This window comes from Diadema setosum, chromosome 1, assembly GCF_964275005.1.
Source record: "Diadema setosum chromosome 1, eeDiaSeto1, whole genome shotgun sequence".
Classification (NCBI taxonomy): Eukaryota; Metazoa; Echinodermata; class Echinoidea; order Diadematoida; family Diadematidae; genus Diadema; species Diadema setosum.
In genome coordinates, this window is record NC_092685.1 from 44,032,705 (window position 1) to 44,045,877 (window position 13,173).

Below are 13,173 nucleotides of genomic sequence, written 5' to 3' on the forward strand. Positions count from 1 at the left end.
CATGCTTTATACCTCGACAGTTATGAGCAAGATAACCAAAGCCAATAGCATACGTGTGAGAGCCGATGAGATCTACGAATATAACTATCATTCATGAGTCAGTGAAAAGCCCAACCTGCTCTCACTCCTTCTGCATAATTCAGCTCTGAATAATCCAGTTAGTCAGTAAAACTGATGCAATTGTAAAAATGGCCCATTGGCCCTCGGTGTGAAATTTATTATGCATGAGCTGTTTTCAAACAGAGCTCTGCTAATTTGTGAGTTCTTTATGACCAAACACTGCTACATGAAATTTATTATTACACATTCAAAAGCTTGAATCAAAACATTCGGACAAGTCTCCTAACGCCTCCTTGTTTTGGGCCTGAATCTGTCTGACTCACGTGATAACCCTCTGCTCACTTCTCTTGCAAATGCATAGGGAGTTTTTGATTGACTACACAGACATAACATTGTGTGTGTCGTGTGCAAATTTTTGCCGCTGGCATAGTTACTAGATTTTATAAAGTCCTGTAGGGTGTCGTCTCAAATCTGCAATGGCAGAAGACCAAAACAGCGTCAAAGGAACAACATTGTTCATAACGTCATACATACATCAGTACCTGGGAAAAGTTGCAATTATGCTGAGCTACCGCATCCCACATTTGCAAACGAGCTTGTGATGCACAACAAACAAAAGGACATGGTCCTTTCAGGTCGGTTACTTCCTATGTCACAAGGCTCATGGTGCCGTCAATCAAAAACTTCCTAATATTGCAGCGAGGAGGTCTTTGACAATGGCTAACCCACGCTCAAGCACAGGTGTAAATATTCACAACCGCATGACATGCACTAACTTAAAAACAATAAAACTGTGAGCGAATAGATGAGACACTAGCCGAACTCACTTTTCGCTCTCCAGCCTCTTCCGGTTGCAAGTGTTGATGACCGTCTGTCTGACCATCGTCCCAAGTGTCCGCCGACTGACCACCATCCCGTCCACCAGTGGTATAGCCATGGTGCAGCTACAGCAGGGCATAATGATTACAAAGTTGTTGAAGTATATACACAAATAAAGACAATACAAAAGCCAATCAAAATATCAGTATCAATCCCTTACAAAAAAAAAAAGTCAGATTAAAACAAAAGAACAAAGTAAGTCTCCTTCACTATGACTCAATGACCTGAATTCACAAAGGTGGTTTAAAGTTAAACCATGATTTATTCAAATTTCTTCTGCATAAATACGACTGACAGATTGCATATTACAACAGACGTCCAGCAATAAACACGCATTGATACGCTCATGTCAAAGGTATGCCTATTTCACGCTTATTTTAGAGCATGGTGAAAATTCAAACCATGGTCTCAGTTTAAAACCGTCTTTGTGAATTTGGACCTATACGTACGAGTGGAGAGGTAATTCCCAATGAGACAGCACAAGGTTGTTAGGGACAGGCAACATACAAGAAAAATAATGGAATATACATTATGATCTTAAAGAAAAACTTATGAAAAATGGTGAGAAATGGTGTCATTTTAAAACAGCCAAACATTAAAGTTGATGGCAGGTATACTGTAATTGCAATGCATTAGTTCTACATAATTCTACCAGAATTGAAATGTCGGGTTTCTGCTCAAATACTGCACTGGGCACTCAGTGAAAGAGGCAAAACAAAAATAAAGGCCAATTTCACTCTCCATTATTCCTCACCTGCTCTGGATGTGGATGCGGAAGAGTCCACTCTTGAGCAGGTGAATGTAGATGATCATGATGGAGGGGTCGGGCACCTTGCTGAGAGAGTTGCAACTGATGGCGAGGTTCTCTGAACCCGTGCTCGTCTTGGCAAGGAGATCGGCTGCAATATTTTACACACATACACAAAACAACAATAAAACACTGCAATGAAACACTGCATATTCCACTTCATCAATGACACACAGTCTATTCCACCTCATCAGTATACAGCCAAACCTACTATAGAAGCCACTTGTTGTATGCAGCCACTGAAAAATCCCCCTACAGAAAAGCCAAGTTACAGAACCTGTGCATAGCAGCCACATATCTAACACAGCCAGCAGTATATTTCAACCTGTGTATAGCAGCCACAGATCCATACAAAGCTGCAGTCGAGCCGATAATTTGGTGTGTTTTTCTGCTTTGCAGCCGTGATGGTCATTCATTCATTCATGGTTGGCAGTTCAGCGATAGCCACTGCTGCATCCACATGCCATTCAGGCATAATGACGAACTTTTGAAAAGCTTGCCCGCTGTATGCATGCTATTACTGTGCAATAACTAAATGTGTATAACCTGTCTATAGCGGTCACCTGTCTATAACAGCCACCTTATTTGTCGCAATTGAGTGGCCATTATAGACAGGATTTTATGCATTAATACTGCGCTAATAATCATTGGATAAGTTTGCAACAAAAAAGTCATTTGTCTCACCGACTGGGAAGGCCTGGTGGTCCTCAAAGTTCTCCAGCCATACTACCATGACCTTGAGCTCAGGGGGCGGGGACGAGCCCCCCTTGGTGGACACCTTGCGGGAGGGACGCTCCAGAGACCCGGCCAGGGAGCCCGCCAGGCTGCTGTTGCTACTAGAACCGCTGGCCTCAAGGTCCACCCCGGGCCGCTGCGCCCCCGGGGCTCCCTGGACCACTGGGGCTCCTTGGGCCACCACAGCAGGCCCTGGAGGGCCAGGTTGGTTTCTGGAGTCCTCGGGAACAGGTGCCAATGGAGCAGAGTCTATAGATAAGATGGTAAACAAGGAAAATCTTTAAATATGAAGACTAAGTATAATCTTTTGCAGTCACCATCTTTTTTTTTCATCATGATATCACAGAAATATGGATGAGGATATATATGTGACCCTGCATTACAAAACAAACAAAAACTCGCCAGACATGAAAATTTAGTTAAGAGCATATTCTAAAAGAGCAGACATTAAGCTTTAAAATGATGTATAACTCAAATCAAATGGACTCTCCTAACCTATCTAAATATTGGAAAGAAAGCACACACTCTGGAAAAGTGTGAACTGAGAAAAGAGGCTCTGAAGTACAGTGTCTATCCAAGCGCTTAATCTTTACCAAGCCGTGCTGGCTGTACGATGAATGGGACAAAAGACAGAATGTAAATCACTGGAGTAACAACAATGAAGGGATTATCAGATTAAATTGAAATTGAGCATTCCTTATTACCACATTCAGTCCATAATTAATGCCAACTTTCAAAGCAGTAGCACCATCCTTTCAAAAGTTATTAGAGTTGAAAGTGAAGAGTGTGTACAAGGTCTTTCGGAAATGAAAAGGGGATTCTCAAGACGCACCTAATCTTGCTATTCTACCAAAAAATGTGTGAGATAAACTGCTTAAAAACACACTTTCCTGAACGTTTTATGATCCCAAATTTTAGCATAATGTAAATGAAGACCTTTCAGAAAATATGAAAAAGTCAAGATCGGCAAGGTTAACCCATTTCACCTATTTTAAGTCCTCACACAAAATCAGTGTGTGCGACTTTTTGTTCGTTTTGTGATGCACGGTCACATATGCTCTAAATACATGAAAAATACATGAAATAAGATGCTAAGATGAAAAAGAAATCAGACATGACGGAAAGAAACTGAGTACAAAATGAGAGGATATGGATAAAGATCTTCTCAGAGAAACATTTAATTTTTACATCATCTTTTATCATCAAGAGTTCAAGTGAGCCTCACTATAACATAACACCATGGATTTTCAGAATGAATTGCATGTCATTTCCTGTTTCATACACAAAATAAACACTATCCCCTGTTTGCAAACATTTTTCAGATCTCTAACTATTCAAAACTGGCTGAATCATCAAAGGAGGAACACATCTAGGAAAATTGGGAAGTGTACAGATCAAAGAAACAGAGAAAAGAAAGACAAGAAGCAGCAATAGAAAAAGGTGGTTATGGTGAGGGCCAAATTTGCTTCCCTGAGAACGAAGTTTAAAATCTGATGCTGACAATACCTTCAGTGGAACCAGGCTTGGCCTCCTCCTCCGTGGGTACGACGAAGGCGATCTCCGAGGTGAAGTCGGCAAAGTAGAGGACCTGCTTTTTACCGCTGTACAGACTACCACCATGGGTCTCTTCTGCCACACTGGTATCTATTGGATAGAATCATTTTTATTCCAGTTCCATCATTTTGCAAACCTTCCAAGCGTAATTCTCTCATACAGAATGTACTATCACAAAATTTCTGTTCATTTAACTCACAAATCTTATAGATACTTCCAATCAAACATAAATGGGGGATCAAGCTTTTTCATACATGGGCCCAAAACTCTGGAATAAGTTTCCTGTATCTTTACGACAAGCATCTTCTAAAGATGTTTTCAAATTGAATCCGACAATCTACCTCTTTAATTTACACTGACAGTGTTTACATCATTTATATATTTGTTTGTTGCATTCTTTTTTCAGTTTGTTTTTATGTTTTAGGATATTACGTTGTATGGTAGCATATCCTATTAATTTTCTGATTTTAGGTAAAATGAGCTTTTTATAAGAGTCCGCTATTGTTAATTTCATTATTAATACACTCTACATACTTTCTACCCTTCACTAAAATCTACTACATCATGAATGGGGCAGTACTGAACAAAGCCGGTGAAGGGACGATCAGATAATTACAGTAATGCCATTAAAACCTTGATGTTCGAACCCAAATCTTGTACTCCCTTGATAATTGACTCTACCTGCAATTTAAACAGGAACTGAATCTGGATCTAGCATTGATAATACTTATCGATGTTGTGTCCATCCCAACCCCAAGCGCTGAAAGTCTGAACAGGAACTTCATTTGGATCAAGCACTAATATCACTCACTGAAGTTGTGTCCATTTCATGTAAACTGTTGAAAGTTTTCTAACCATATCAAAAAGGGATTCATCCTTTTCACATCCATTAAAATCATTTTTAAGGGTCATAGGTAGGAACAAGAGAACCCTGTCTTTTCCTGCAAAGCTTAATTTCTGAAGATAAATGATGAGTTGAAAGGTGAGTGAAGAGAGGTATTTATATACATGTTTCTGCATTACTGTATGTGATAATGATTATTCCAATTTATTAATGAGGCACATGTTTGTTCGTTTGTTTGTTGGTTGGTTGGTTGGATGGTTGGTTTTCTTGAAAAAAGTTACTCACCAGAGTTTTCTGTTTCCTTGGAAGCAGATGTGGGTATCTTCCATGAGGTGGACATGTGACCCGTCCAGCCTGCGTGCTGACCGATCACAACTGGCCAGCCCAGGGCCTGTAGGAACTCCAGGAACTGGTATTGCACATTATCCTGTGATTTCTGTCACATGGAAATCATAGAGAGGACATGAACACAGCAATATTATGCATGTACAGAAGTGTATGATGTTTTGGGGGTGTGCATGTGGGAGGGGGAGAGGGAGGGGGAGGGGGATTCAGTCACTGAGCTGATGAGAGAACTAGCAATGCTTAAGGTCCAGCCGATATGGACAAGTAAACGTAGAAAATAGTTTTGTCAAAAGTGGGACTATCAAATATGATACTATTAAAAAGTAAAACAATTCTGATATATCTATATACATACATATTACCTGAAGGACTGACAATGAATGATTTACTATGATGACCCAACTAGCGTTAACTCTAGAGTACTTTCTTTGCCAACAGGCACAGAGGTCTGGAAAGTAATTGTCACTGAAAGGGGATTACCTAATCCGCCTAATTCCTATTGGCTATAGTGTCACCATGGTCTTCCTGTTGGCCTGAGGCATACTGCTACGCCTGAGTGGGCATGCTACATTTATGACTAGGTCACGTTTGGATGGCTTTACTGAATGCTGATGAAAAAGCTTGGCAACTTACAACCCTAAGTGAGCACGTAAGAGGATTAAGACTGGGATTTTCAGAATCCATCAATCACATGGTTCACCTACCACATTCTTGAGGATTTCCTCTGCCTTTTTCTGGCCCGTCTTGACGTAGAAGATGAAGGCGGTGTCAAAGGTCCGGCTGGGGATCTGGTCCAGCTGTAGGAGGTCTCCGGTGAAACCCGCCTGGCTCTCATCCAGCGCCACCAAGGCAGGCGGTAGGTGAGTGTTCTCTGGGCCCTGTTCACATGAGAAAAACAATGAATCCACACTGAATGATCACTTCATGAAGCTGTGATTGAGAACTATCTGATTCATCCAGTTCATCAAAAGACCACATCAACTGTGACAGAAATAGGGATGTTGGTTACACCACAGACGGCGGGAAGTAAATGTTCTCCAGACCCTGTCCACACGAGAAGAATAACGAATCCACATCGAATGATTACGTCATGAAGCTTTGACTGAGCATTGACATGTGCATTACGGCAATTGAAAGATAAAGTAGTATTAACTGTAAAAGAAAAAAGGATGTTGGTTTTGCAGACACAGAGTAGATATTCTGTACCCAAGGAGATGCTGATCAACTCTGGGTTACAGTGCACTCCCATTATACTGAACACAATTATAACAAACTTTCCCTCACAATGAAGTCAGGTTCCCAAATTATTATCTATATATCTTTATATACTTAATTTGTTCGGCTACAACAAAATTTCACTGCTGGTCCCGAGGTCTTTGGTATGAAGGGAGTCGCCTGTAGCATGACTGACATATTAAGTTCTGATTTTCACACTTTTGTTTTTAAATGCTGCAAGAAGAAACTTCCACTGCTCGCTGCTTCCCCAGCTCTGCACATGAATGACACTCTGAGGGTGTTACAATTTTTAGTAATAAAAGCTCGTCTGATTTCCTAACCCAAGAAAGCATATGGATCACCATCAGTTTTTAAAAAGCCTGTACAGGTTAAATATTTAATCACTGAAAATATACTGACTTTACTGAATGAGAAATAAATCACAGCAGACAGTCAAGCATCAAATCTAATTCTACTGTGGGCCTATGACATGGGTTTTCACCTGCAAACTTTCAATGGAGAGGTATCCGAGGTGGGAGAGGAGAAGCCTAGCCGGGCTGAACTCCCCCGAGGGTCTGGGGGGCTTGGTCTCCGTCTGCGGGTTTGGATAGTCCGCCCTTCCCTTCTCCCGCCTGGCCGTTTCGCTGACCAGGGCCTCGTACTCAATCTGGTCCTGAAGGAGCCGTCCAAGCTTGACGTGGTCCTCCCCGGACTCCTCCGTCTCGATCTCAGACAGGCTCGGGATGCTCTGGTCCCTGGTGGCGTTATGACATCAGTAACCGGACAAACGATGAACGGAGAGGAAAGATTAATTTCAATCAAGCTAAATGCAGTTTGGTCTTTTGAATGAAGAAAGTTACTCATGTGAAAAATTAGGGCATCATCAAAGGACAATGTACTGATACATGATATTACTTGCTCTGAAAGGGCTCAAACTGAAATAACAGATGGACTTTCTGGACATCTTAATATCAGTCGCTTGCCTTACCACTTTCTTTACAGTACCTTGAATTCATCAACCTTTTTCAAAGCACCTTTTCCCCTAGAAGCTCATTTTCCCCTCCAATTGCAAAGAAGCCAGGTCACTGACACTCAAGACATTGTCTTTAACATTGCACATAAAATAAGACAGCTCCAGGACAGCATCACACACTGGCACCACTGAAGAATAAGATGGATAGATGCATGCATGTAATTGTTGCAGATGACACTACATCATGCCTCTTTTGTTTGGTTGTTGGCCTTTTTAGCAACAAAACTGAATATGATCTTGCTTTAGTATAAAATACATCAGCTGAAATCACATGACTGCTTGACGCACGAGGAACATGATAGCTACTTACGCCTTGGTGATGGGAATCTTATTGATGGAGTCTGGGAAGTATTTGGAGGTGATCTCGTGATGGATTCCCATGCTGTCATTTGGCTCCGGTCTCCCTGGGTAGATCAGCCGCCTCTGAGCCGCCTCCTTTTGGAAAGGATTTTGACAGAGGTTTGGCATGACATTCATTTATTAAAATGGCTTTTCATAACATGATTGATACATTCTCATCTAATCACAGCACCTTTTTTCCCCCACTGGGCTATGCTGTTTATCAGCTACGCACTGCTAGGTACTCATAAAACACCTTGCCCAATATGGACAGCATGGGTAAGACATCTTGTCCAAGGATGTATGTGTGAATGGGACTTGAAACAGTAGGGTCCCCTGTGAAAGCCTTTTCCACTTATATACCATAATACAGTGCTCCATCCTACTAAATTCCATCAAAATTGCATTTGTACATAGTACTGTAGCTGGCTCTGTCAGTGAATGATATCCAAATAATACATAGGTGAGAGTGCGTTGGTGGAGATGTAGCGCACTCAAGGGTATTTACAATTGTGAAACATGCACAATGCGAAGCCGAGTGCATGTTGCACTACATTGTAAATACCCGAGAGTGAGCTGCATCTCCACTAACGTCACGAACTCAAACCTGTGTATTATTTGATTTATAAAATGGGTTGAAAACTAACAGCATTTTTCTTGTACCTTTGTGGGTCAATACCGGTCAGCTACATGCTCAAAAGTCAAGATGTCCGAAGATGTTCGTCCCAAACATTTATGCACGTCGCACTCGGAAATCCCGCACATGTAAGTACTGTACGTATAGGCGTATACGTACGTACGCCACTTATGCACTCAAGAAAGGCCGGCTGGCAGCCCGAACTAGAAGTTGTTTACAGGATTGACAGCGCGTATAGAAGTGCGCGACGCACTTGCAACAACTGATTGAGTGTGCACTGCTAGTGTAAACATTGTGACGTCAGTGACTTTACGCTTTTTTGCAAGGCCGTGCAATCGTAAGAAATCATGCACGCACACGTGACTCATTTCAGCGCTTCCAATTGGCTACATTCTTGAACCCATTTTATAATAGGTTTCAAACCACATTCTATATGAGGAGGTTGGGTATGAAAAATTTGAAGAGAGATACATGCTGGATATCAATAATCATCTGGCGTAAGAGTCATTGCATTGACCTTAAACATTATGTCTCTTTCATAATTCAACCCTCTCAGTTCATCACACACGTAACTTTGCGGCAATCTACCTGGTCTTTGCGAGACGAGTGCCTGAGCTGGAATGTCCAGACGTGGCGACCAGTCGGGCCTCGGATAATGGTGGTCACTGTTGGCAAGGGTTCTGAAGATAAACAATTTAAGAATAAATATCAACATCTATATTTTCCTTTTCCCTCAGCTTTGCAGTTTGATATTGGACAGCTCTCTTAAAACAATTTAAAGAAACACAGAAGAAATTGTGCCAGCATCTTTGTATCGTCTGTTGAGAATGAGAAGGGCGTTAAGTGGTCTTGAACACTATGGGTTTAGTGGCAACTTAACGCCCTTATCATTCTCAACCGACGGTATGTAGATAGTAATTCATTCAGTAATACATTTTTCTGTGTGTGTGATTTTATCTATGTCACACTAAACACAAAATAAAGGCAATGGCACTGACTCATGGATCTGGGAAACATGAGCAACTATCACAACTAAAATTACAACCATTTGACTATCAATAAAGCATTGGCACCTGAGAGCAGTCAGGAAGGTCATGTGACCTCCATGTCTCTCATATTGTTCTTCTCACTTTGTTTTTGCACAGAATGATCTCGCTACTAAAAAAAGAAAAAAAAAGAAATAAGGATATAATCAATGAAGAATAGGTATTTCAGCAAGTATGATGATGATCAAGGCGGACAACCATCAACTGACCCTTGGCAAATTTGAGCGGTTCCTCCAGCATGGCCAGCAGGATGGTGTTGTCCATGACGAAGTACTTGAAGGTCGGCTTGACCTCGGTGTTGGGATGGTCCACGTACTGCAGGAGGGAGGCTTCGTCCAGGAGAGACACCACGGTGGCGGGTCCACACGGGGCTGGGAAGGACCCCTGAGATCGTGGGGGGGGGGGGGGGAAGAGGAGGGTGACAAGCGGGAACAGCAAGAAATTAGATTACAACAGAAACTTACCCGTTGAGGACAGGCTGATTTTGCTACAACACGCATTTCCCAAAGACAGTTCCCATAGACACCTGCCCAAGTATACTCGGGACTTGTCTTCAACGGGTTAAAATCATCAGTGCACAAGGACGAAGAAAACAGAAATAGAAGCCTCTGCCCGCCTCTCACTGAATACCTGAACATGTTTCTCTGCATTACAGTTTTTCACTGAACAGTGTTTGCGCTTACACAAACTATGATTGAGAAGTGCTGAAATCTACCGGTATCTGCTTTGGTTGTAAATTACATGTGTCAGTGAAGAAATGTGCAAACTGCATTATGTTAACATGAGCAGTATCATGGACACAACCTTTGACATACACACAAAGCTGCAAAACATGGCAGTTTTTGGATAACAGATTGTTTACATGCGAAAAATTCCCTTTCTTGGTATTCTGACAAATATATTTTTTTCCATGCAGGGGTTGCATCAAAAATATTGACAATGAATGTAATAAGGGTGCATGTAGGATTGGAAATTTTCTTGATGAGAAAACAAACATTTCTTACCATATAGCATAGAGTAAATTGGGGGTGAGCTCGCATGTGAGATCACGAAATTGCCAATTTGCGCGAATGATCGCAACTTCAAAAAATCATAAATCTCTTGCTTTTGATCAGAATTTGCCCAAACTGTCATCGTCCTGTCCCTCAAATTTTTTCTGCATCTATTCACACATAATGATTTTCAGGGGTAATCTTCCCCTTTAAGGATGCAAGCCGACTAGTCAGTCCCTTACCAGCTGGTTGAGGATACAGGATAGCACTCCCTGGGCGGCGTTCTTGACCCTAGTGGAGGTTGGCTTCAGCTCCTTCTCCTGCTTGAGGACGGCCGGGATGCTGGCCTTGGGCTGTGACTTGGTGCCCGAGATACCCAGCTCCACCACCTCCAGCACTATCTGCAGTGTCTCCTGGATTTGCATTGACAAGAAATGACATTATAAAGATAGGGATTGCTTTACGGGGCATTGATAATCATCATAGCTCTACTGTGACACTAGGGACTTTTCGATTGTGTGGACGTGGCTGCCTTTCTCGAACAAGAGCAGTTCCAAATTTTGCATCGACAAGAAATGACATTATACAGATAAGGACTGCTTTACAGGGCATTGTTGATTATCATAGTTCTACTGTAACACTAGGGACTTTTCGATTGTGTGGACGTGGCTGCCTTTCTCGAACAAGAGCAGTTCCAAATTTTGCATCGACAAGAAATGACATTATACAGATAGGGATTGCTTTACAGGGCATTGTTAATTATCATAGTTCTACTGTAACACTAGGGACTTTTCGATTGTGTGGACGTGGCTGCCTTTCTCGAACAAGAGCAGTTCCAAATTTTGCATCGACAAGAAATGACATTATACAGATATGGACTGCTTTATGGGGCATTGTTGGTAGTATTGCTCTACTATATCAATGACTCGTTCCTGGGGACACACTATAAAGTCAATTCTTTGCTACTGCTGCAGACCATGCAAGTGAGTGAGTACCACACAAAGTTTTCTTCCATTCTATTGCACACTATTCACTCCGAAATTACATCTACCACTTTAACTTTCTCTTCTAATTTCTTTTTATTTTTTTTTGCTTGGTTAAGAGAGTGAGTGAGGAAACAAAAAAGAAATTAATCTGAAGTAATAAATCTCTTAGCTGGCAATATTCACAGCACAACTTCCCAACACAACTCAAGAATGAGCAAGACCACAAATCAAGGCTGAATGCGAATTGAAAAAAAAAAGAGAGATAAAAAAAAACGTGTAGATAAAGAAGTGAATACAATGTGAAAAGGAAGAGGGGAGCACAGAAATGTAGGATGAAAACTAGAAAGACTAAAACCCTGTTCAGACTCTAACGACAACATTGCTACATGACGAGAACAAAATTCCACGCCTCGCACAGTGAAACCGCACGAGACAGCGACGGGTACCATTTTAACAGACACACACCCAAAACCTTCTCCTTGTAGGTTTCCACAAAAGGGGGTGTGGTCACTGATGCAATTAGCACGCCTTGAAGGCAGAAAAGGGATGAAGAAAAGAAAAGATGAAGAAAACATGAACAAGTCATCTTCATGATGTTCTATTCACCCTGTCCTTGAGGAGGTAGCTGTGCTCCACCACCCAGACGGTGAGGCAGTGGAAGGCAGCCACGATGATAGAGTGGAGGTCCCTCGAGTGAAAGACCGACGGCTGGCTGCACTGCTTTGCGATGTGGTCGCAGATCCACTTGACATTTCGCTTGCACTCCAGCGGATCTGCATCGTTGCAAGTATATAAAAACAAACACAGCATTCTTTGTAATGACGCTACGTAAACGCAACAAATCCATTATTAAAAGACACACCCATTGTTACCAAATGAAAAACAGAAACTTGAACAAAATAAGGCATGCTACACATCACGAGAATCATTTCTTGGCTGTTGATAGGTTGATAATATAGGTTGATTTGATGACATGTTAATCAAATCATATCCTTATTGACATTATTGATCACCAAACATTGACAAAATACATTAATATTTAACACTAACGTAACACATCATTATTTGTATTGGGAAAAAATACAGACAAACTAAAAGTCGTGATTTACCAAAACTCATCTGGGAAAACTTTAAATACCAGGGCATCCCAAGTTTTGATTTGTTTTTGCGTGTGTGCATTCATTTTGGCTTGTTTGGTTTTCTTGTAATCATAACATTCATCATAATGATTACTGTACATACAGTGCAAGTGGAATTTTGAATAATCAGCCTTTACAATATATTGTGGCTGGCTGCCAACAAAATGATCGTTGCTATGGAAACTATGCTGGGGCTCTCAGGTCCACGTTGCATCACAATGGGCCATGCACCACAACTCATCTCACCCTGTACTTTCATTGGTATCCTGGCCACACCCGACAACAGCTCCAGCGCTGCCATGGCAACCCCACAGTCCTTGATCCACGTGGACATGAGCTGCTGAAACACCAGGTGGCAGCACCTCACAAAGATGACCCATGCAGAATCAGTGACTAGTATTTGACAAACACGAAAAACATGGTCAAAAGTTGGTACCAACACAATATAGGCTAACAGAACAAGACAGAGAAAATGAGACCTTACTAATCATATATTGCAGTAGTGGAAATTATCAAGTGAGTAATCTTTTCTTCTTTTTTTTGTGCTCAGCTGGGTAAGAT

The 13,173-nt window shown here is 41.6% G+C and overlaps 1 protein-coding gene across 1 annotated transcript in view; it reads right to left on the minus strand.

The window, feature by feature from the left end:
• LOC140236353 (ral GTPase-activating protein subunit beta-like) overlaps window positions 1-13,173 on the minus strand; it is a 45,963-nt gene that overhangs the window by 4,318 nt on the left and 28,472 nt on the right. The window contains exons 14-26 of the mRNA XM_072316312.1: window positions 12,859-13,005; window positions 12,080-12,246; window positions 10,730-10,900; window positions 9,705-9,879; window positions 9,038-9,129; window positions 7,784-7,908; window positions 6,943-7,195; window positions 5,930-6,103; window positions 5,166-5,316; window positions 3,989-4,126; window positions 2,432-2,731; window positions 1,694-1,838; window positions 888-1,004 (exon numbers count right to left, since the gene is read on the minus strand). Of these exons, the coding sequence (XP_072172413.1) occupies window positions 888-1,004; window positions 1,694-1,838; window positions 2,432-2,731; window positions 3,989-4,126; window positions 5,166-5,316; window positions 5,930-6,103; window positions 6,943-7,195; window positions 7,784-7,908; window positions 9,038-9,129; window positions 9,705-9,879; window positions 10,730-10,900; window positions 12,080-12,246; window positions 12,859-13,005 (2,155 nt within the window). The remainder of the gene's footprint in view (window positions 1-887; window positions 1,005-1,693; window positions 1,839-2,431; window positions 2,732-3,988; window positions 4,127-5,165; window positions 5,317-5,929; window positions 6,104-6,942; window positions 7,196-7,783; window positions 7,909-9,037; window positions 9,130-9,704; window positions 9,880-10,729; window positions 10,901-12,079; window positions 12,247-12,858; window positions 13,006-13,173) is intronic.